This window comes from Dendropsophus ebraccatus, chromosome 15 (genome assembly GCF_027789765.1).
Source record: "Dendropsophus ebraccatus isolate aDenEbr1 chromosome 15, aDenEbr1.pat, whole genome shotgun sequence".
In the NCBI taxonomy this organism is placed as follows: domain Eukaryota; kingdom Metazoa; phylum Chordata; class Amphibia; order Anura; family Hylidae; genus Dendropsophus; species Dendropsophus ebraccatus.
The window spans coordinates 51,331,947-51,356,216 of NC_091468.1; the positions used below are offsets into that span (position 1 = coordinate 51,331,947).

The following is a 24,270-nucleotide window of genomic DNA, read 5'->3' on the forward strand; positions in this document are numbered from 1 at the left end:
CACTGAGAATTCTGGGAAAAAGCTTATGCAAAGCAAATGGTCATGTGATCAGCACAGATACAGGACTCTTCAAAGTACAGCTAACAGATCTATGCCGGCTGTTACATCTTACACGTCACTAGTGACTGCAAGTACAGATATTGAACATAAATATATATTTATAATTGATATATAAACTATATTGGAAAAAGTTTATAACATTTCAATTAGTTATGTTTACAAAACATATCCTTTTTTTTTTATTATAACGTAAATCTAGATTTATATTCACATATCAGAACCAGAACTACGCATCATAAGAACTCTCTCAGTATATGCACAAGTTCTTAAAGAGCACACAGTGAACCTATCATAAAATATATCACCAATCATAAATATAATGAAAAAATGTTATGCTTGGTAGCAGGAATGACAAAGATCATAATTCTGTGTATGTAAAGCACACCATGTATAATGGTGACAACTGATGCAATAAGATTTTTCGCTTTTTCTTTACAGTATTAGGCCATGTTCACATGGCATAAGACACTGGTCGTTCTGTGACCCGGTCAGGTCACGGAACGGCTGTGTCAGAGAAGATCATCCCGGCCAGTACTGTAGTATTGGCAGGATAATCTTCACTGCAGCTGAATTCGAATGCGGGCGCATCAGTGTGCACCCACATCCGAATTCCACACCGCACACAAATGGAGCATGAGGCCGGAGCCGCACGCTCCATTGGGTGAACTTATAAGTTCTCTGCGGTCGCTATTCAATGAATAGTGGCCGCAGAAAACTGACATGTCAGTTTTTTGCAGCGCCGCTAGGGATCCCAGCCGGAGTGTATACTATGTGTATACACTCCGGCCAGGATTCCATAGAGGGCAGCACTATGTAAGTTCCGTAATAATGAGGGCCGTTGTTGCCGATTTGCAATAACGGTCGAGATTACTACAGAACTTATGTAGCTGGTCTGAACATTAGTAAGGTTTGATATAACAAGTCAGATTTTTTAGGTTTATTTTAAAGGCACAAAGAACATAAAAAAAAGAATCTTGGGGTACTATGCGGGATACAATGTGTTTTTTTTTTTTTTTTTTTAATACTGTGCCACCATTTTTTAAAAATCTTTTTCTATTTTGTATATCTGGAACACATAATGAAAAAATATTTGTATTTTTAAATATTGTGACTGTAGATATTTGTGCAACCGTAAGTTCTTCTGAAAAGTTACTTGTCCAAAAATTGTGACACAAGATGGTAAAAAGTGACCGTGCAAAAGCATCAGACGAGATGGAGAAGGGAAGATGTTGTGATTGTTCCATGGCAGGGATCGTATAACTAAATCACAAGGTTACTCTTGTTAGGGCAATTTAGCCGAGAAAAGAAAGCAACAACCAACAGAAACCAGATTGCAGATGGTTGAAAAGGGCAAACTTAGGAATTAAAACCGAGGGAACATGCAAGAAAAACAGATGTTCAATTAGTTAGAAGCAAATTCCACAACAGCAGAACTATGTGATTTTTGAGACTCCTGACGAGAAAGCTACTAGAGAGCGGCAAGAGGTTAAGAAAAAGAGGGAGCAAAAATGAAGGGTTAGAAGACAAATCGGAAGTTACAGTTTCTAGTTTTTCACAACATTCCTCGACACTATCACTAGAGATGAGTGAATTTACAGTAATAAAGCAAATGGCTTTGTTATATCAGCAGTCTGCTGGTTTCTATGGGGCCTATTCCTCAGACCGATTCGGCCGATTGTCGCTCTGTGGAGTAGAGACGATTTGCCGATGATCACGTCATCGGCTGATTGTTTATTTTTTAGGTTCAAACCTAAAATCATCGGTCACCGACCACGCATCACTGCGTGAAATAGCGATGCGCGGCGGGCGATTGGCGATCTCACAAACACCATACATTACCTAAAAATGTTGCAGGGCTTCTCCTTCGGTGAGGCCTGTATTAGCTGACAGACCGCTCAGCCAATCACTGGCCAGGACCGCCGCAGCCAGTGATTGCCGGAGCAGTCTGTCAGCTCAGACAGGCCGCACCAAAGCTGCTGCTGCGCGCAGGAGGAAGAAGGAGCGCAGGAGAAGACCTGCAATATGTGTACGTAATTTATGGTGTTCAAACAAGGGCTGCAAGGACATCGGTAACGATGTCCATGCAGCCCTTGCTTAACGATTATTGGGCCGTGGAATAGGCCCAGTAAACGAGCGCCGATCTAGCCCCCATTAGCCCATGGAATAGGACCCTAATTCAGTGCTGCTCCTCTCAGTGTTCTGGGAAAAGCTGGACCTAGTCCTGGGAAACTTCTCCCAGTTTCCCAGGACTAGATTCAGCTATTCCCATCACCTAGGGAGGAGCGTCATGGAGCAGCACTGAGATAAAAGGCAGCAGGCTGATAAGCAGACTGCAGAGAGAGCAAAGCAGTTTGCTTTGTTATTACTGTAAATTCGCTCATCCCTAACAATTACATTATGACACTAATAGTGCAGCCAAACTGACCAATTATTTGATTGGTGTATTGATGTACTGGCTATGCAAGGTGCTATGTAAGAAGAAATGAAAAACAGAAAAAGGATAAGCAATAAAGGGGTTACCACCATGAAAGCAGCCCTGGTAAGCAGCAAACTGCTGCTAATGACGAGCTAAAAGGAGGAGGAATATATTCAGCAAGTATTTGCATAAAAGGACAACTGTCCTGAACCTTATGGGAAAGAGGGGGAAACTATGGTTTACCTTTCAGGCACAGGGTGGATCTTCTGGAAGAGACAGAAAGGCTCAGAGATAGACTCTCTCCAGCACATAGACCTGTCTCTGCTTTCTGTCCTAGGTGCTCTTAGGGGCCATTTACTGTACACCTCCACCATATATGTTCCGCACGCGGCATGTATACTGCCGACCGGACCTTGGAACTCCCGGAATCATCTTTAACTATCATGTGTCAGTACAGTAGCATGAAAATTTTAAGTTTCAGCGCTCCCGAGATCATAATGAATAATGATGTTGGGTGTTCTCAGCTTTGGTCCATAGTATACAGTCTGTGCACAGACAGTATATTGCAGACATGTGAATGGCCCCTTAACCTCTTAAGGACATATGACGTACCGGTACGTCATATGTCCTCATTAGCCCGGGACCACCGCTATTAGCGGGCACGGTCTGATCGCCCCAGGGGGGCTTCTAGTATATGTGTAAAGAAAAAAAAAAGTGTTGTTTATAGTAAAAAGCCCCCTCCCCTAATAAAAAAGTCTGAATCACCCCCCTTTTCCCAGGTTTTAAATAAAAGTAAACAAATAAATAAATAAACATGTTTGGTATCGCCGCGTGCGTAATCGCCCGAATTATTAATTAATCACATTCCTGATCTCGCACGGTAAACGGCGTCAGCGCAAAAAAATCCCAAAGTGCAAAATTGCGCATTTTTGGTCGCATCAAATCCAGAAAAAAAATGTAATAAAAAGCAATCAAAAAGTCGTATATGCACAATCAAGGTACCGATAGAAAGAACGCATCATGGCGCAAAAAATGACACCTCACACAGCCCCATAGACCAAAGGATAAAAGCGTTATAAGCATGGGAATGGAGCGATTTTAAGGAACGTATATTTGTTATCAATGGTTTGAATTTTTTATAGGCCATCAGATACAATATAAGTTATACATGTTATATATCGTTTTAATCGTAACGACTTGAGGAACATGCATAACACGTCAGTTTTACCCCAGGGCGAATGGCGTAAAAACACAGTTCCCCCAAATAAAACAAATGCGTTTTTTTTTTCAATTTCACCACACTTTGAATTTTTTTTCTGGTTTCGTAGTATACTTAATGCAAAAATTCAGTCTGCATTTGCAAAGTACAATTAGTGACACAAAAAATAAGGGCTCATATGGGTTTCTAGGTGGAAAAATGCAAGTGCTATGGCCTTTTAAACACAAGGAGGAAAAACCGAAAACGCAAAAACGAAAATGGGCCCTGTTCTTAAGGGGTTAAAGGAAAAGTCCAGCCAAAATTATTTTTTGATATGTTATTACTTATGGAAAGTTATACAAATTTCTAATGTACATTAATTATGGGAAATGCACATATAGACCTATTTCCCTTAATTTAGTAGATCATGGAGTGTCGGAATTCTCTCAGAAACAGTGACGTCACGACGAAGGGTGTAATTCCTGTGGAGTGTCCAGCAGGGGGCGCTCTATATGTAAAAGTCTATGGGACTTTATTGTTTCTATGGATGTCTATACAAAGTAATGGAATGTAATGTAGTGTTCAGTGTGCTTTATTGAATGAATCCATCTATGGAATACTATGGGGGACAAGTGTCCTTGCTCCCCAAAGTATTCCATAAATGAATTCAATCAGTACATTTGGATATCCATCACCGTAAGCCCGCCGAACCGCCGCCCCCCGCACTTGACTATATACACTGAACTACTACTCCTATCACCTGCTCATAGTATGAGCAGGTGATGGGAGTAGTAGCTGGCTTATGCCTAAGACATGCCTGCTTCTGCTGATGCCGCCGGGCGCAGCCGCTCATCACACAGGAGCCATAATGCCCGCTCTGCTCCCCCACGGCCAGGTGGGGATTCAGCCGTGGGATAGTGGGAAGTGGAAGTAGCCGTGGGATAGTGGAAGAAGGAGGAGGGGGGGAGCGGAGGGGGCATGATGGCTCCTGTGTGATGAGCGGCTGCGCCCGGCGGCATCAGCAGAAGCAGGCATGTCATAGGCATAACCCAGCTACTACTCCCATCACCTGCTCATAGTATTAGTATTGCACATTATGGGTGAATAAATTCACTTTATTATTCACTATTCCTGGAGTGCCGCCTTATCGCTTGATATATTGCCACACAGTGCCGTCTACACTCACCTAATTTTTGCTCATAGTATTAGTAGTTCAGTGTATATAGTCAAGTGCGGCGGCGGGGGGCGGCGGTACGGCGGGCTTACTGTGATGGATATCCAAATGTACTGATTGAATTCATTTAAGGAATACTTTGGGGAGCAAGGACACTTGCTCCCCAAAGTATTCCATTGATGGATTCATTCAATAAAGCACACTGATCACTACATTCCATTCCATTACTTTGCATAGACATCCATAGAAACAATAAAGTCCCATAGACTTCTACATATAGAGCGCCCCCCTGCTGGACACTCCATAGGAATTACACCCTTCGTTGTGGCGTCACTGCTTGAGAGAACTCTAACACTCCATGATCTACTAAATTAAGGGAAATAGGCCTATATGTGCATTTCCCATAATTAATGTACATTAGAAATTTGTATTACTTTCCAAAATTAATAACTAGGGATGGTCCGAACCTGCCGAGGTTCGGGTTCGTACGAACCTGAACTCTCTGCAATGATTCCTGCTGTCTTCCACCTCCGTGGAAAGGGGGGATACAGCCGGAGGACCGCCTAGAAAACTGGGATACAGCCTATGGCTATGGCTGTATCCCAGTTTTCTAGGCGGTCCTCCGGCTGTATCCACCCTCTCCACGGAGGTGGAAGACAGCGGGAATCATTGCCAAGAGTTCAGGTTCGTACGAACCCGAACCTTGGCAGGTTCGGACCATCCCTAGTAATAACATATCAAAAAATAATTTTGGCCAGACTTCTCCTTTAAGAGATGGAATTCCACTAACAGGCAGTGAAGAGCAGGTTGCAGTGAAGTGAGACACCTTGTGGCCAATGTTTTAGACCATTTTTTCCCCAAGGTCGGGAATCATTTTTGGTAAAGGCGATTTAGGAATCAAATGAACAAACGGTGACTGTTACTTGTCAAGTGGGAATGAAATAAAAAAAAAAAAAAAAAAAAAAAATCGATAACCAGAGATATTCTACAAATTGTTTTTGCCAAATATTTTAGCCAAAATCCGCCCCAATTTCGAAAATTCACTTCAAAAGTTCACATTCCGCAATGAATGTAACACTGGTGGAACGAGTTACATTGATTTTTTTTTTCTACTCTTAAACTTCACCAGCTGTGTATCAAGTAAAATAAGAAAGGGCAAAGTACAGAAATCTCGAAAGCTCCCTGTGCCAAGAATGAAAGAAGACGATTAGACGAGCGGCAATTTGGTAAACAAAATTCCCAGAAATATAGACTAATGCACAGAATGTCCAGGGGCTTACAGTTCATGTGAAATAAGAGAAGAAGCCAAATGATGAATGGGACTGATGCATGATGTGGATAGTATTAATCCATGCACAAAGACATTACTATTCTCAATGCCTTCAATTGTTCAGCAGGTGATTACACTGACAAATATATTCAGTGCATTGTTTCTTACAAAGCTCTTCATAGCATGAAGCGAGATCAAAGTAGTTATGTCGTGAATTTAACCCAGCCTTGAAAAAGAGGTAAATGTGACAGTGCTATTCGCCTCCTGTAAAGAGGATGATGTACTTGCCAAGATAAGAAAAAAAGAAAAGAAAAAAAAAAAAAGTTGAAGACTAGCAGGGGAGTTGGAGGTCAGAGAATTAAGATGAAGGAAAAAAACCTACTCAGGAACAGCATGGGGTAAAAGCAGGAGAAACCTGAGAAGAGCGAGGATTAGAACGGAACGTTATGGAGTGCAAGATTTCAGTTATTACGTATCTTTCAAACGCACTTTACAGCGGTAGAAATGTTAACGTTGACCCGTCACAATAAATCCACCATCTCTAAAGTATAGGATGGGAAGATTTCTTAGTCCATTATTTAAACAAAAAACACAAATGGAAAACGTTTTTTTTTTTTTATTTGAGTGTCCTCCACCCTATGTAGTATCAGCATCACGAGGAAGATGTCAAAGCAGCAGAGTGCAGATGTTACCATGTCACATTACTGACATTTTGCAGCCGGTGTATTTCAATCCTGATACATGATATAGACATTTAAAGGTTATTTAGTGGTTAAAACAACTCCTGCTTTTTATGTTAATTTTTTACTTTACTTAAGACAATGAACGTTAGGATCTGTTCGCACACAGCAGATTCGTTGCACACATTTCTGTTACTGAAGATACACTCCATATATTCGAGTGGGGTAATATAGATTTCTGCGGGTCCTCTTCAGATAAACGGGACAGCCGAAGAAATTTCTACAACAAATCTACAGTATGGGAAGATACTCTTAGAGTGCTTTTACACCTACAGATAAATCGCTTACAGCCAGCGCTCATTTAGCGAACGACAAGCAATGATTTTATTGTAAATGATAGGCATTTAGACGAGAAGATAAACTGATACGAAACGTTAATGCAATCGTAATTGCGTTCGTATCTAAATACTGTGAACGATGGGTGCTTACACTAAAGGATTTGAGAGCGATTAACGATAATTTTGAGGTCAGCTCAAAAGATGTGATCCACGATATACAAATTTTTGTTCATCATTTGATCATTGCTGCTTTTACACTAGAAGATTATTGATTAAATTGGAATAATTAATCGATTTGTTGCATGATAATCGGCCCGTGTAAAAGGCCCCTTAGGGTATGCTCACATTTTCAGGCTAAGAATCTGAAAACCTGCTGCTATTAAAATCATATGCTGCGGATTTGCCTTAAAGGGAACCAGTCACATCCCTGGTGCTCTGTAAGCCGTTCTCCCATACAATGTGCCTGGTAGTCTGCACCAGGGCGGCATCTTTTAAATATCCAGGTACCCAGTAGGGAAGCATGGGGGGCAGATAACCGTAGAAACGCTGCCTCTAAATCGCCTTCCACCCATTGAAACTTGATTAGGCTTCCCATTAACACAGTAACATAGTTAATAAGGTTGAAAGACGACAAGAATCCATCTACTTTGTAGATCCATAGGAAGGCAATAACCCCTCCCAGTCCTCAGAATGTCCATCATGCATAGTTGGCTGGGAGAAGGGCAAAGGCAGTGACTACATACTGCTGCGGCTTCACCCTATATCTTGTATCTACTTACCAGGTACGAAAGATGAGTTGTTTGCCATTAGGCAGCTTTTAATATCTTGCAACTATTATGTTGAAAACAATAAAGAGCCTACAGGTCCACGTTCTCCCGGTGTCCTTTTGCGGTGTGTCTTGGACCGTGACACCTAATAAGCAAAACTACATGAAGTTTGGGTTTGCACAAACCTGAATGCTTGCCATTTGACTTCCGGTGGCTGGAAAAGATGGATGGATGGGCCACCTGGAAAACATGAATACAGCCAAAGGGTTGCATCCATCATCTTAAGCCACCAGGAGTCAAATGCCGATCACAGGGTTTTTGCAAACCCAGACTTAGGGGCCTATTCAACAGAGCGATAATCGGCCGATTATCGCTCCATGGAATAGAGAGAACGATCAGCCGATGATCGGGTCATCGGCTGATCATTCATTGAGGTTCAAACCTAAAATCATCGGTCGCTACTCGTGCATCGTTACGTGGAATAGCGGTGCGCGACGGGTGACAGATTTAAAAACATCATACTTTACCTATCCAGGCTGCAGGTCTTTTGCGCTCATTCTCCCAGTCCCACGCGCAGCAGCAGCTGCGGAGCGGCCTGTCTGAGCTGACAGACCGCTCAGCCAATCACTGGCTGGAAACACAGCGGCCAGTGATTGGCTGAGCGGTCTGTCGGTTCAGACAGGCCGCTCCGCAGCTGCTGCTGCGCGTAGGATCGGGAGAAGGAGCGCAGAAGTCCTGCAGCCTGGATAGGTAACGTATGATGTTTAACAAGCGCTGCAAGGTAACTATGTCCCTGCAGCCCTCGCTAAATGATTATTGGGCCGTGGAATAGGCCCAGTAAATCTAGCAGATTGGCGCTCGTTTACATTGTTGATCAGGCCCTGGTCTGCCTATGGAATAGGACCCTTACTGTAGTTTTGCTCATCTCTACATGTCATCTGCCAAAAATCTGCAACCAATGACAGGGATGTGATGCTAAGGGCTTTACTGCAGATTTCATGCTGTGTCCAACAATTGAAAGCAAAAGAAAATACATTTTGAAACTCGCAGATTACATGTCGCTTGTGTGAAATCTATAAACTACAAGCTTACATGTGAACACTCGCTTACTGGCAATTGCAGATTTTTTAACCCCTTTATGTTTATTAATGTACTACAGTCCAAGATGCAGGAACGCTCGCCTATAACAGCTCCTTACACATATGCTCAATCCCAGTTACAGGTTTCCCCAGCATGTCTGTTGAAAAGGGACATAACTGCTTGTTCAGGAGCAGGCAAATTGATGGAGAGAGGTTTCCATAGCATGCATAACGCCCCGTATAGTGCGGCAAGTAAAGTATAATCCCGGACGTGATGACAGGTCTGCTTTAAAAGATAAACCCACTGAAAGAGTTTCTTTAGCTCCCAGCAATTACTCATCATCCCTTGACAAGAGATCTGCAGGATCAAGGCAGTCGGAGTGGCCTATATTTTGTTACTGTGCTATGCTCAACCAGCTCCACACGAAACTTATTTTTGGTTGCAGGTGAACATATTTAAAGCTTACACATACATGCACTTTTACATTCCAGATGTCAATAGACTGGTGGTGTTTATACTGCCTGCAACACACAAACATACCATATAATATTTAACCTAATAAGAAAAATGGAGAATATACACTCAGTATACATGTACACCTTCATAACAGTGAATACAACCCCCCCCCCCCCCCCCCCCAACGTTCATGCCCCCAGAAGTGCTCGAATTCTGAATTCAAAAGACTGCTAGCAGTTTAACTATTAGCAGTTCTGCTGGACATCTTGATGTCGACTCTGGTTGTCCAGCTCTTTAAAGTATGTTGTATATAGACAAGCTATACGTAAACAGACAACCCTCCATCCTCTGGTTACAGTTATAGTTTTGTATATCAGGAAATAACTGTGTATTGCAAGCACACTGTCGCCGGCATGACACCAGTGTCTGTGCTCTCAATATACTCACTCAATTGTTCTTGAACCTCATGGCTTGTTGTGTCTAAACATACGTATACAAAACCCATCATAATTCACACCGCGCTATAATATAAATAGGAAAGAACATATACTACTATAGTCTAAACATCCCAAAAGTTCAAGGGGAAAAATGCACTAACATTGCCCCGCAGAATCCGTCGGCGAGAAGATTTATCTCCATTTTATAAACCATATTTTATCGGCTCATTATTTGTCCAAGTTTTTCTGAAAGCGTTAAAATACAAATATTTATGGCAACTCCGCAGTCCGTAAACTTGGCTGCATCATAAAAGTACCCATCAGTAACACATCCCCGTCTGTAATATTTGGATTTTTGGATGACTCCCGTGTATATACAACATGGTCTTATTTGCCGGCATTGCTCTGTTCGATTAACCACTCCACAGATCGCAGTCCAGGGCATTAACATTTAACAAATGTGTTTTCACAAATCTAATTATGCCATGTCTTTTATTTTTAGTCCTGAAACATTGGTTGGCTGTACTTTGATTAAAAACCCCACATCTGCCATTGGTTTGTCCATCACCTGCAGATTAGAGAGCTCCAAGTGTCTAAGCCAGGCATTGCCTTCTTGGAAGACATCCCAAAGCCTTTTATAGAGTTTGAGAGATGCGCTTGAAATAGGATGGAAGAAATGTACTGAAATAGCCAAAATCGGTCACCTCCAAGCACAGCGCAAGATGGTATTTTGTGTGAGAACTTGATATTGCCCAACCCATTCCTCAGCTCTCTGGAGTCAAACCAAGAACGATTTTTAATGGAACCTTTTCATGTTTTTCTAAATGAAGACCAATTGTTTTCCGTCCTACTGCTAAGCAACGCATAGAGTAGTTGTATTCTGCATCAAAATGTTTTTCCGTTCTCCCAGCAAGTTCATATTCATTCAAGCAGAGTAGCAGTGTTAACATTAAAAAGGCAAAACGCAGAGGGCACATCCACAGGGTATCTGCCCCAAGTTATTTCTTTGATAGGCCGGATTCTCCTCAAATTCGATAAATCCGTCAATAGTATATATTTTCTTGCAACAAAAATGTGGACTAAGCAGATACATAATTTTAATTAAGCTAGTGTATTTCAAATTCGCACACCTAAGGTAATGTCTTACTTTCTTCTACTTTTTGATGGGCTCCTGACACTTTTTGTCTTGTCAAAAAACATATATGCTGCCTTTCCTTCCTCAATCATTGCTTTCCTAGTGTAATGTATTGAAATAAGTCCAGGGGTTTTAAAAATCTGGCAAACCTGGGAAATTTGATAACAAGTCAAAACTTACCTCTCCTGGTGCCTGCGGTAGGCGGTGGGTCTGGCCTTGGAACCCCCGCCAGAAGTAATTTTCCTCCTGAGTTGTGATGACTTCTCGGCTGATGAACTGGCCGCTCAGTCAGTCCTAGAGACAGCTAGACGACGACCCTAAACACTGCCTTTTGTTACCCAATTTATGTCAAAAATCCGGATTGTGACAAGTATGCTAATGCAATAACACATTTATCCAGAACGAATACTGCAGACCTGCAAATAGGTATTTGAATATCTTTGTACTTGTTTCATATACCCGTGCAATACTTTGGGACAAGAAATATCATTAGCAGTACTGGGTAAAATAGATGTTGTTACCCATGGCATGGGTACTTCCAGTACTTATCAGCCATTGTATGTCCTGCAAGAAGTGGTTTATTCTTTCTAGTGTGACACAGTGCTCTCTGCTGCCACCTCTGGCTATGTCATTAACTGTCCAACTGCAGGAAAGGTTTTCTATGGGGATCGTCTAGTGTTCTGGACAGTTCCTGACATGGATAGAGGTGGCAGCAGAGAGCACTGTGTCACACTGGATAGAATACACCACTTCCTGCAGGACACACAGCAGCTGATAATTTCTGGAAGACTTGAGATTTTTAACCCTTTCGCGACCTGGGGTCATTATGATCCCATAAGCTGATGTCCCTATGTCTGCCCCCTCTCCTCTGTCCCCTGCCGCTGTTGCAATCTTGGCAGGGGAGAGAGGGGAAGGGCAAAGCGCCCGGCCGCGTGCCCTGCGTTTTCTCCCTTCCTCCCCCCGCCGGCCTCCGTAGCCTGAAAACCGGAAACCTGAGGAGATGGTCACCGGACAGAGAATTCTCCCTCTAAAGTGGGAGAATTCTCTGTCAGGAGCCCTATAGATGCTGTGGTGCTGACCGCAGTATCTATAGGGTTAACTCTCAGCACCGCAGCGCGCCTCCGGTGCTGAGAGTTGCGGCGGGTCCCCAGCTATCACTGATAGCCCGGACCTGCCGCAGATGACACAGGCGCAGCTTCTGCGTCTATGTTTTCCTCGATCGTAAATTAACGTCGCTACAGCCTATGCTAGTGCAGCGGCGGAAGGGGGTTAAACAACATTTATTTACAAATCCATATGACTTTCTGACATCAGTTGACTTAAAAATATTCTTTTTTTCTCTTGAACATCCGACATACTGAACAGGCATTCGTAAAAAGCAGAGTTGGACGTATGAGCAACTTTGAGGCTTGACCCTTGTCGTCTTGATAAATCTGCCAATAACTTCTGTAAATCTGACCATTGGATCCAGTAGGCATATCGCAAGCCAACATATAATGCAAGTGTGCACCTATTTTCCTGGGATGAATGTTTCATCTGGAGGGTAGCCTGCTGAAACAAGCAGGTATCGCACATTACAAGTAATTTTCACCATATTCCCCAACTATTAAGGTGTCAGCATAATTTGAGAACAACTGTAACGTATATGATGGAATTCCATTTTGGCAAAAAAATCGGAAACATGGTTTTTTTTATTTTTTTTCTCTCTCCACAACTGCACACGAGGTGTAACTTGTACAAATGCCATGAGGCCCGGTTTAATTAACTCTTTAAATACGCTTATGTAAATCTTAGCTTGGATGGTAAATAGTGGCATCTGCTCACTGTCAGCGAGATCTGTCCAAGGCAATTTTGATTTCTTTCACAAACTAAGCACACTTGTTTTATCCTTCTTAGTCCTCGGGGAGAGAATTGGGGTAACTGGAAACCACTTCACCAGTCAGATTTATGCATGACACATCAAATGCTTGTTTAGCTATTTTTGTATAGATAAAATTACCCTTTATGTGGAGGACGTTATCCAGAGCTAAGCTATAAACAAATTTCTTAGCAAGCTAGAAGAATTTCTTATTTATCTGGCAGGCATATGTGAAAATAGCAGCTCTTCAGAATATATTACCGAACGCTTCGTAAGTTACATATATTTATATGACGGGTGTGAATTGTGGGGAGAGTCTTGAATGAAAACCTGCAACAAAAAGACGGTTTTCTTCTTCAAGAGAAGAAACTGTTTGCAAATAGGGCAAAAAAATAAAAACCGAGAAAATTTATAAAATATTTAGCTATTTGTCTATCATAATAAGGCCTAGGTCACAGAGTTTCATGCACGAGCATTCCAATGCCGGTCAGAATCCACATGAAAAATCAGCTACTCATTTTAGATGTTTTGAGTTTTCTCTTCAAGGCCCTATCACACAAAACGATTATCAGCCATATTTGGCCAATATCAGCCGATAATCGTTTCGTGTAATATAGAAGACAACGATCAGCCAACATGAACTACGTTGGCTGTTGTCTTTCAACATTTTGAAAGACAAACGACTAAGATAGCAACGATCTGCTGCCGTCGTTCTGTGGAATAGAAGCGGCGGCAGCAGACCGCCGCTATCTTCTATTTTAAGCCTACTCCAAAAACCCTGCAAAATCAAGCCAGGACTTATTTTCAGGGGTAGGGCATATTTTTGGAGAAACAGGTTAAGTTCTGTGGCAAGTGAATTAAATTGTCTTGCACATTAACAAATAATAAAGTTCATCAATAATACTAGGGGACAGACCCCTTTTAGCATTGCTACCAGACATCATAACATGTTAAAGTTTGATGTTGCTCTTACCAATAAATTTATTTTGCATAGACTCTAGCAAAGCTTGGTGTGCGTCCTCGGCCTGCAATGCAAGAGAACATTCCCTGGCCAGTATGGTTCTTACAAGATGCTCTCCACAACCTACAAACAGAAAGGAGAAGAAATTAAATACAATAAACATGCAGTCTATATATTTGGAAAAATCCTAGCACTGGGTGGCTCAACGCCGCTGTACTTGACTACAATTTCAGATAACCTTGAGGGTACAAACCCACTTGACGTATTTGCTGCGTGAATCAGTCTTAAAAATAAGCAGGCAAAACGCAGGTTGGCTTTATACAATTGTTCTGCGTTAAAATACGCAATTGCGTATTTTTGAAGCGTGAAGCTTGTTGTTAGCAAAGCATCAGTTGTTAACAACCTGTGCGAAAAACGCATGTAGCTTCACGCTTCAAAAATACGCGATTGCGTATTTTAACGCAGAACAATTGTATAAAGCCAACCTGCGTTTTGCCTGCTTATTTTTAAGACTGATTCACGCAGCAAATACGTCAAGTGGGTTTGTACCCTTAGTGACACTTTTTTTTTTTTTTTTTTTTTGCAGAACAGGGTAAAAGGATTTGAACGACTCAATGTTTTTCTTATAACCAGTTGATAATCATATATAACTAAAGGAATTATTTAATACTTACCTTACTAATCTATCACCCCCTGACAATACATTTCTGGCCCCCCAATAGTCTTCATGTACTGGGCTCCAAAGACCTGGCGTGGTGACATGTGACCACTGCAGCCAGTCACTGTCTGTTGTGGTGACGTCACCACTACTGAAATCCCAGATGCAGAAAGTGAATGGCTGTTGTGGACACATCACATTGATGTGGGGGAGGGGGGGGTTGAACTGGGAGAGGAATGCAAGGGACCAAGGAAGGGTCAGGAAACGGGTAGGGTAAGGGTCCATTTACACAGAAAGATTATCTGACAGATTATCTGCTAAAGATTTGAAGCCAAAGCCAGAAACAGACTATAAACAGAGATCAGGTCTAAAGGAAAGCCTGAGATTTCTCCTCTTTTCAAATCCATTCCTAAGTATTACCTTAAGTATTTTACATGATCATGAACAAAATGCAGTAAAAGTAACAAAGGCAAAGTGCATTGACTGTTCCAGTGGCAGAGGTAAGCACAGGGGTAGGGAACCTTGGCTCTACAGCTGTTGCGAAGCTACAACTTCCATCATGCCTGGACAGCCTAAGCTAACGGTTGGGCTGTCTAGGCATGATGGGAGTTGTAGTTCTGCAACAGCTGGAGAGCCAAGGTTTCGTACCCCTGGGTAGCAGAATTGAAATTGGAATCTTTACAAATCACATTCTAAACCTAATCTCATGAAAAATATATAATAATAATTTTTTATATATTTTTTTTAATTTAATTTATTTTTTTAAGTCGTGACGAATAGCACCAATGTTCAGGAGAAACGTTCATATCCAATCCACAGACCGCACAATGCGTCTGCTGTTTTTTTAATACAGCATTTAAAGATTGTTAGATTAAACTTCCTATATAATACGCTTCTACTGTTCTTGCATCTATAGAAGATGGAAACAATTAAGGTACATGCTGCCAAATACAGGAGCTCTATGAAAGATACTATCAGGAGTTTTGACATCCAAGATACAAATAAAGATATACATGTACAAAACCCATAGTAGTTAAATATGGAACAAATCAATTATACAGCGAGTAAACAAAACCGGTGCACCACACATTGGCAGCCTTTCTAAGAGATACCTGCTAAATGTCCTGCTCTTGGACTGATACAGTTGCTTCCAACATTCGGTTTATACAATTATTTTTATAATGCCTAGTAATGCAACCCTTCTGACTAGAGACAACACTAGGGATGTGAGGGCTGGAAAAAGTATCGACGCCTAAACATAGCATCACAGAGAGCCATGATTAAAGTGATGGTACAAAAATATACTGAAATGAATGGTGTGTGAAACTACAAAACAGTACATAGATATTCAATCAAGAATTTGACTTAAAGGGGTATTCCGCTTATTTTCAACTTTTAATATGTTGCTGCCCTGGAAGAGAACATTACACACAGGCTGTTCTTACCTTTCCGCACTCCCCCGATGTCCTCCTACATCATTTTTAGCTGAACGATTGCCCCTCCACTTCCATGTTGAAAGACAAATGACTGTGATAGCAGCGATCTGCTGCCGTTGCTCCGTGGAACAGGAGCGGTGGCAGTAGACCGCCGCTATCCTTTATGGGCTGCCCGGACAATCCAGCAATCACACGGGCTTCCCTGCACTTACCTGTGGGCAGCATGGGAGGAACAAGGAGCAAACAAGCGCTGCCGGCGCTCGTTTGCTCCTCTATGCCCACAATCTGACACCCCCAAGCCACTTGTACCATCAGATAGCTGCTTTTAATCCAAGATCTGTCCTGGGGTTGGTTTGGCAGGTGATGCAGTTATTGTCCTAAAAAAATACTTTTAAACTTGAAGCCCCATGCCCTAAGGGATTGACCTAGATTGTGTATCCATTAGGCTGGCACAACCTCTCTGTCCCTCCTCCCCACCCTCCTCATCATTAGGAATGCTCCAGGCAGATTGTCTTCTATTCCTCACCTGTGTCAGCCCCGCACATGGGCTGGATCATTAAGACACCTGTGCAAATGTTCAGCATGGAGAAAATGTTCCAGTGGCATTCCTAATGATGAAGATGGTGGGGAGAAGGGACGGAGGGGTGGTGCAAAGTTAGGGCACAGATACTCCCGTAGGGCATGCAGCTGCCAGTTTAAAAGTAGTTTTTTAGCGCAATAACTGCATCACCTGTCAAACGGACCCCAGGACAGATCTTGGATTAAAAGCAGCTATCTGAAGGTTTGGGGGGGTCAGATTGTGGGTACAGAGTCGCTTTAAGGCCTTCTCTGTCTGTCTGTCTTTTTACTGAAGAAGGCAGATTCTAAACAAAGTCTGTGGAACCCATGTAAAGAGAAAGAAAAAGAGGGAGGGAGAGAGAGGGGGAGAGAGAGAGAGATAAAGAGAGAGAGAGAGAGAGAGAGAGAGAGGGCTAAGATGGGCACTTCTCCGCATTTATTCTAGCATTCAGACCCCAATTAGTTTAAACTTTTGATAGCTACTAGCTGTTGCATTATGAAGGATAAATGTATTTTCCGTAATACAGTCACAAACCCAACAAATATTATAGACTGTAACCCAGCTTTTCAGGACTTGCAAGCAACAAATCTACTACTTTGCTGAGCCGTCGTGGACAGGGGTGATTCTAGCCTCTCTGCTGCCCGAGGCGAACTATAGAATGACGCCCCCCCCCCCCCCGTCAATCCGCCCACATTATAATCCACTACTGCCCCCCCCCACTGCTGTCCCCAATAAACATAATGTTTGGTCCCTTGCTGCACAGAGGATGTCAGGAGAGGAGGGGGCTGACTTTATAGGAGAGGTCCCAGCAGCACAGAGGATGTCAGGAGAGGAGGGGGCTAATCCTATAGGAGAGGTCCCAGCAGCACAGAGGATGTCAGGAGATGAGGGTGCTAATCCTATAGGAGAGGTCCCAGCAGCACAGAGGATGTCAGGAGAGGAGGGTGCTAATCCTATAGGAGAAGTCCCAGCAGCACAGAGGATGTCAGGAGAGGAGGGTGCTGATCTTTTAGGAGATGGTCCCCCTCTTCCCCCCTTATAGATGGTCCCCCTCTTCCCCCCCTTATAGATGGTCCCCTCTCCCTTATAGATGGTCCCCCTCTCCCCCCTCCCTTATAGATGGTCCCCCTCTTCCCTCTCCCCCTCCCTTATAGATGGTCACCCTCCCCCCCTTATACATGGTCCCCCTCTTCCCCCCCTTATAGACGGTCCCCCTCCCTTATAGATGGTCCCCCCCTTATAGATGGTCCCCCTCTTTCCCCCCTCCCTTATAGATGGCCCCCCCTTATAGATGGTCCCCCTCTTTCCCCCCTCCCTTATAGATGGTCCCCCTCTTTCCCCCCTCCCTTATAGATGGTCCCCTTCCCCCCCCCATAGATGGTCCCCCTCTTCCCTCTCCCCCTCCCTTATAGATGGTCCCCCCCCCTTATAGATCGTCCCCCTCCCTTATAGATGGTCCCCCTCTTTCCCCCCTCCCTTATAGATGGTCCCCCTCTCCCCCCCCCCCCCCCCCCCCCTGCACAGCAGATAAAACAAAAAACAGCACACAACTCACCTGCCCTCCGTTCCCACGTCGAGCCTCTCTGGTCTGGTCCCGGCTGATGTGCGGCTGCCGGAGGTGTCCCGTCCTGTCCCCGGCAGCGCGCGCATCACAGATCTCCCCATGCGCCTGCGGCTGTGACTTCCGGCGCACGGGGAGCTCTCTGATGCGCGCGCTGCCGGGGACAGGATGGGACACCTCCGGCAGCCGCGCATCACCCGGGGGACTAAAGGCTGCATTCCCACGTTCCGTGATCCTGACGGATCACGGACGTGGAATGCATGTACTGGCGCCCCCCCGCCCCCGGGCAGTATCTGTAATGAGATGCTGGGAGCGGGGGAGACTGTATTCATAAGCGCCGCGCTGTAGTAACAGCACCGCGCGGCTGATTCATTACAGCGCGGCGCTTATGAATACAGTCTCCCCCGCTCACAGCATCTCATTACAGATACTGCCCGGGGGCGGGGGGGCTCCAGTACATGGTACAGTCAGTGGCGGATTATAATGTGGGCGGCCGCCGAACCGCTCATATTATAATCTGCCACTGAATGCCGCCCCCATGGTGACAGCTAGTGGCGCCGCCTGAGGCAGACGATTCAGGTCGCCTCATGATTGCGGCGCCCCTGGTCGTGGAGGTGGGTGGTCATTACTGCATAACTAGATAGAATACATAGGTGGAATCTGATTGGTTGCTAGGGGCAACTGAGCCAGTTTCACTTTACACCATGTTTGATAAATCTCCCCATAGACTATGGGGGAGATTTATCAAACTGGTGTAAAGTAGAATTGTCTTAGTTGCTCCTGGCAACCAAGACAGTTCTACTTTACACCCGTTTGATAAATCTCCCCTCATGTTCCCACATAATATTTTTGCTCAGTATTTTTGCAACCAAAACCAGGAGTTGATTGAAAACAGGAAGGCTATGTTCACACACTGTTAAAATTTAGTGAATGTCCGTCATTTAATGGCAAATAATTGTCGTTATTTTAAAACAACCGCCGTTATTTGCCATTAAATGGCGGACATCCACTAAATTTTAACAGTGTGTGAACATAGCCTTCCTGTGTTTTCAATCAACTGACCAAGATACTGAGCAAAAATACTGTGTCAACATGGCCAAAGAAAGTTGTCGGACAGCCCCTTTAAGTACTGTTTTAGTTGTCATTCTGCTTTCCCAGAAGTGGACTGACGTAATCACAAAACAGACGTTTAATCTATGTAACCAGAAGTACGACATAAGGATCTGTTCATTGGAATTAAACTGTAAGAACTTTTTATCTACAATCTCAATTATCAGCAACCAAATTAGCAGAATTTTTCACTGAAACGTCCCCTAAGGCACTGACCTGTCACTGTACATTTGTCTGCATTATTTTCTTTTACAGATCCTACATCACCTAGTACCAAGGTCACATTCATACATTCAGAACAACCCACTCGTATCCAAATGAAAAAAAATAAAATAAAAACATTTTATATTTATATATATTATATATATATATACACACACACACACACACACACACTACCGTTCAAAAGTTTGGGGTCACCCAAACAATTTTGTGTTTTCCATGAAAAGTCACACTTATTCAACACCATACATTGTGAGATGAATAGAAAATGGAGTCAAGACATTGACAAGGTTAGAAATAATGATTTGTATTTGAAATAACATTGTTTTTACATCAAACTTTCGTCAAAGAATCCTCCTTTTGCAGCAATAACAGCATTGCACACCTTTGGCATTCTAGCTGTTAGTCTGTTGAGGTAAGCTGGAGAAATTGCACGCCACGCTTCTATAAGCAGCTCCCACAAGTTGGATTGGTTGGATGGGCACTTCTGGCGTACCATACGGTCAAGCTGCTCCCACAACAGCTCAATGGGGTTCAGATCTGGTGACAGATCCATTACCTATGATAGAATACCAGATGCTGCTTCTGCTGTAAATAGTTCTTGCACAATTTGGAGGTGTGTTTAGGGTCATTGTCCTGTTGTAAGATGAAATTGGCCCCAATCAAGCGCTGTCCACTGGGTAGGGCATGGCGGTGCAAAATTGAGTGATAGTCTTCATTATTGAGAATCCCTTTTACCCTGTACAAATCTCCCACCTTACCAGCACCAAAGCAACCCCAGACCATCACATTACCTCCACCATGCTTAACAGATGGCGTCAGGCATTCTTCCAGCATCTTTTCCTTTGTTCTACGTCTCACAAACGTTCTTCTTTGTGATCCAAACACTTCAAACTTGGATTCATCCGTCCACAACACTTTTTTCCAGTCTTCCTCTGTCCAATGTCTGTGTTCTTTTGCCCATCTTAATCTTTTATTGGCCAGTCTCAGATATGGCTTTTTCTTTGTCACTCTGCCCTGAAGCCCAAAATCCCACAGCCGCCTCTTCACTGTAGATGTTGACACTGGTGTTTTGCGGGTACTATTTTAGGCTGCGTTCACACTACGTATATTTCAGTCAGTATTGTGGTCCTCATATTGCTACCAAAGCCAGGAGTGGATAAAAAACACAGAAAGGATCTGTTCACACAATGTTGAAATTGAGTGGCTTGCCGCCATTTAATGGAAAAAACTTGCTGTTATTTTAAAACAACGGCTGTTATATTGAAATAATGGCAGTTATTTACTGTTATATGGCGGCCATCCACTCAATTTCAACATTGTGTGAACAGATCCTTTCTGTGTTTTTAATCCACTCCTGGTTTTGGTTGCAATATGAGGACCACAATACTGACTGAAATATACGTAGTGTGAACCCAGCCTAATCAAGATGCCAGTTGGGGACCTGTGAGGCATCTGTTTCTCAAACTAGAGACTCTAATGTGCTTATCTTCTTGCTTAGTTGTGCAACGCGGCCTCCCACTTCTTTTTCTACTCTGGTTAGAGCCTGTTTGTGCTGTCCTCTGAAGGGAGTAGTACACACCATTGTAGGAAATCTTCAATTTCTTAGAAATTTCTCGCATGGAATAGCCTTCATTTCTAAGAACAAGAATAGACTGTCGAGTTTCAGATGAAAGTTCTCTTTTTCTGGCCATTTTGAGCGTTCAATTGACCCCACAAATGTGATGGTCCAGAAACACAATCTGCTCAAAGGAAGGTCAGTTTTGTAGCTTCTGTAAAGAGCTAGACTGTTTTCAGATGTGTGAACATGATTGCACAAGGGTTTTCTAATCATCAATTAGCCTTCTAAGCCAATGAGCAAACACATTGTACCATTAGAACACTGGAGTGATAGTTTCTGAAAATGGGCCTCTATACACCTATGTAGATATTGCACCAAAAACCAGACATTTGCAGCTAGAATAGTCATTTACCACATTGGCAATGTATAGAGTGTATTTGTTTAAAGTTAGGACTAGTTTAAAGTTATCTTCATTGAAAAGTACAGTGCTTTTCCATCAAAAATAAGGACATGTGTGTGTATATATACACACACACACACACACACACACACACACACACACACACACAAACAAACACAAATAAAAAACAGCAATCGCTAAGCTCAGGGAGACCAGCGACAAAAAAATTAAATGGAGAACTCAATAAAGAGACTCCACTGATGCATTGCCCCTTTAAATTTAAATATGCAAAAGAAGGGTCCGTGGAGTCTCAGTTACGAGTCTCAAAACATGGGAAAAGCCAGATATCCCTCCAGGGGAGGGAAATCTGGCTATTCCCGTGTTTTGAGACTCGTAACTGAGACTCCACGGACCCTTCTTTTGCATATATATATACATACACACTCACCGGCCACTTTATTAGGTACACCTGTCCAACTGCACGTTACCACTTAATTTCTAATCAGCCAATCAAATGGCGGCAACTCAGTGCATTTAGGCATGTAGACATGGTCAAGACAATCTCCTGCAGTTCAAACCGAGCATCAGTATGGGGAAGAAAGGTGATTTGAGTGCCTTTGAACGTGGCATGGTTGTTGTTGCCAGAAGGGCTGGTCTGAGTATTTCAGAAACTGCTGATCTACTGGGATTTTCACACACAACCATCTCTAGGGTTTACAGAGAATGGTCCGAAAAAGAAAAAACATCCAGTGAGCGGCAGTTCTGTGGGCGGAAATGCCTTGTTGATGCCAGAGGTCAGAGGAGAATGGGCAGACTGGTTCGAGCTGATAGGCAACAGTGACTCAAATAGCCAACCGTTACAACCAAGGTAGGCAGAAGAGCATCTCCGAACGCACAGTACCTCGAACTTTGAGGCAGATGACAGCAGCAGAAGACCACACCGGGTGCCACTCCTTTCAGCTAAGAACAGGAAACTGAGGCTAAAATTTGCACAAGCTCATCGAAATTGGACAGTAGAAGATTGGAAAAACGTTGCCTGGTCTCATGAGTCTCGATTTCTGCTGCGACATTCGGATGGTAGGGTCAGAATTTGGCGTCAACAACATGAAAGCATGGATCCATCCTGCCTTGTATCAACGGTTCAGGCTGGTGGTGGTGGTGGTGTCATGGTGTGGGGAATATTTTCTTGGCACTCTTTGGGCCCCTTGGTACCAATTGAGCATCGTTGCAACGCCACAGCCTACCGGAGTATTGTTGCTGACCATGTCCATCCCTTTATGACCACAATGTACCCAACATCTGATGGCTACTTTCAGCAGGATAATGCGCCATGTCATAAAGCTAGAATCATCTCAGACTGGTTTCTTGAACATGACAATGAGTTCACTGTACTCAAATGGCCTCCACAGTCACCAGATCTCAATCCAATAGAGCATCTTTGGGATGTGGTGGAACGGGAGATTCGCATCATGGATGTGCAGCCGACAAATCTGCGGCAACTGTGTGATGCCATCATGTCAATATGGACCAAAATCTCTGAGGAATGCTTCCAGCACCTTGTTGAATCTATGCCACGAAGAATTGAGGCAGTTCTGAAGGCAAAAGGGGGTCCAACCCGTTACTAGCATGGTGTACCTAATAAAGTGGCCGGTGAGTGTATATATTATATATATATATATATATATATATATATATATATATATATATATATATACATACACACACAGTGGTACCTTGGTTTAAGAGTAACTTGGTTTAAGAGCTCACAGTGTTTCAAAATTGTGACTTGGTTCCCTGTACTGGGTGGGAGCGCGAGTGGAGGAGGGGCATGGTCTGCATAGCGGGGTCTACAGCACTGTACTATGACCCAGGAAGTCTCCCTCACCTTCCAAATCATAGCAGATCCACTTCAGGCTGGGGCTTGCATCAGGGGACAGGACTGTGGAGGTAATAGCTGTAACCCCTCTCTCCCCGGACAGAGAGCGCTGCATGTATGTGCCCACATCTGCCCTGTTCATTCCTTCATACTCCCTGTTGTCTCTGTCCGCCATTGTGTTTCCCATCCTCTCCATTACTGTACAGTAACTTATAAAATCACATATTCTGCTGTTTCTAAATGTTTGTTTCATTTGTTTTACATGTTATTCAGAATAATAAATCATTATTTTGGGGTGTGGAACCAATTGTCTGGATTTCAGTGATTTCTTATGGGAAAATTTGCTTTGGTTTAAGAGTGGACTTGGATTACAAGTGCGATCCTAGAACGAATTATGCTCATAATCCAAGGCACCCCTGTGTATCTATCTAACATTATATATTTTATATATATATATTTATACACACATATATACACACACATACATATACATATATCTAAATAAATACATTTTACAACTTAAAAATTAAATAAAATGGCCAAAACTGGTGAAGAAATAGATGTGATTAACATAACAAGTTGGTAAACGTCTAACAAAAAAAAAAAGTTTGACAATACTTCATTTTCTCTACCAATATAACTTATATACAGATCCCAAGAAAAGGCAAGTCGTAAAAGTTGAGAAAATTGTAGATTTTACAATAGTGTGTTTGAACGAGGTCTTCAAAGAACCACAAATCACAAGCTATGGGTGGCGCAAATGTAAATATAAGGAAAAAAAGAAAAGAAAAAAAAAAAAACTTTAAACCCTGCTACATTGTAATTTAATCTTTAAAACCAGACAGACTGATCTGTAAGTATTGCTCCAAGTCGCTGGCCTATTTACATTAGGCCCCTGTATATATGGCCTCCCAATCTAGTAATGTCAGAAACAGTTAAAACCACATTACAAGAATCCTAAAGCACAACATTCCAACCACTGCCGAATTAGAGCCGGCCTAAAAGAGCCACAACAAAAGATACAATATCCATTCTGAAGAGGACAATGGAAAATATA

At 43.0% G+C, this 24,270-nt stretch overlaps 1 protein-coding gene across 3 annotated transcripts in view; it reads right to left on the reverse strand.

Annotated features, from left to right (window-relative positions):
* Positions 1 to 24,270, reverse strand: part of TASP1 (taspase 1) — a 125,222-nt gene that overhangs the window by 15,370 nt on the left and 85,582 nt on the right. For 2 of the 3 annotated variants that reach the window (XM_069954304.1, XM_069954303.1), the window contains exon 12: positions 13,843 to 13,953. In XM_069954304.1, coding sequence (XP_069810405.1) covers positions 13,843 to 13,953 — 111 coding nt within the window. Of the gene's footprint in view, positions 1 to 12,275; positions 12,563 to 13,842; positions 13,954 to 24,270 lie in introns of those variants that run through there. The other variant, XM_069954305.1, reaches the window with a different exon arrangement.